General features: G+C 31.6%; 1 gene segment (V, D, J or C); it reads right to left on the bottom strand.

Moving 5' to 3' along the window:
• Positions 1-1,054, bottom strand: part of LOC106512120 (Ig kappa chain V region 3374-like) — a gene marked incomplete at both ends in the record, with an annotated part of 2,381 nt that extends 1,327 nt beyond the window's left edge. Inside the window, 1 exon segment of the V gene segment in view lies at positions 765-1,054. Within this exon segment, the coding sequence occupies positions 765-1,054 (290 nt within the window).
• Between the last annotated feature and the right edge of the window lie 4 nt (positions 1,055-1,058).

The following is a 1,058-nucleotide window of genomic DNA, read 5'->3' as shown; positions in this document are numbered from 1 at the left end:
AATAAATAAATAAATAAATAAATAAATATTCTTATTTTAGCAGTTTGATCAAAATGACAGTGTTGCTCTTTTTCGTTTAACAAATTATTAATTGTTGAAGAGTTTCTATTTTTTCAAATTAAACATTTTGTAACTCATTTCTGCAGCTTTTAAATTTCACTCGATTTTTTTATGAAAATTTGCCAAAAATGTTTTAAAATCATGACGAAAATCAAAGTTACATCCAGATAAACAATTCTATAAATAAAGTGCAAACTATTCGTTTTTACTCAGATAAAGGTTTTTTAGTGTATAAAGGATGTTCAGTCTGAGTACTAAATCATGATGTTTAGAGAAAAACCTTTTAAGAAATCATTAGTTTTAAGAAATGTTTTTAAAAGCTGATCACAAAAAATGAAAATAAATCTTGTAGAGTTGAATGTAAAATATTAAAAACCATCCAACTCAGTTGAAACATCACAATTTTAAACCTGTTGTTTATCTTCAATGTTGTTTCTGTTTTTGTTTTGTCTTTTTATTTATTAAATTAGGTTAAAATGTGTCTTAAATAAGCTCTGGCCATGATCCTATATTTATTTTCAGGATTTATTGATATTTAGGACAGAAGTGTTGAATAAAAGGAGATTTGTAACTTCATATTCAGGTTTTCAGTGTTTCTGTTTGATGACTCTTGTGTTTATTGAACTTCAGAGTTTCTTCATCAACTCTCTGCAGCTGCAGCTTTCAGTCTGACAGAAGGAGGTTTTTGTACGACTCTAAATCACTGTGTGAACGTTGCATCACTATGATAACCCAAACAGTAATAATCTCCAACATCTTCAGCCTGAAACCCACTGATGGTTAAAGTGTAGTGAGAATCAGATCTGCTGCCACTGAACCTGGATGGAGTTCCTGAGAACAGATTTGAAACTCTGTATATAAGAAGTTTGGGAGGCTGTCCAGGTTTCTGAAGGTACCAACTGAGATCAGAACCAATATCTGAACTTCCTGTGGAGCTGATGGACACAGTCCCTCCAACACTGACAGACTTCACTCTCTCACTCTGAGTCAGAAACTTG

This window comes from Austrofundulus limnaeus, unplaced genomic scaffold (assembly GCF_001266775.1).
Source record: "Austrofundulus limnaeus strain Quisiro unplaced genomic scaffold, Austrofundulus_limnaeus-1.0 Scaffold4395, whole genome shotgun sequence".
In the NCBI taxonomy this organism is placed as follows: domain Eukaryota; kingdom Metazoa; phylum Chordata; class Actinopteri; order Cyprinodontiformes; family Rivulidae; genus Austrofundulus; species Austrofundulus limnaeus.
This window is presented reverse-complemented; position numbering and strand designations above follow the sequence as displayed.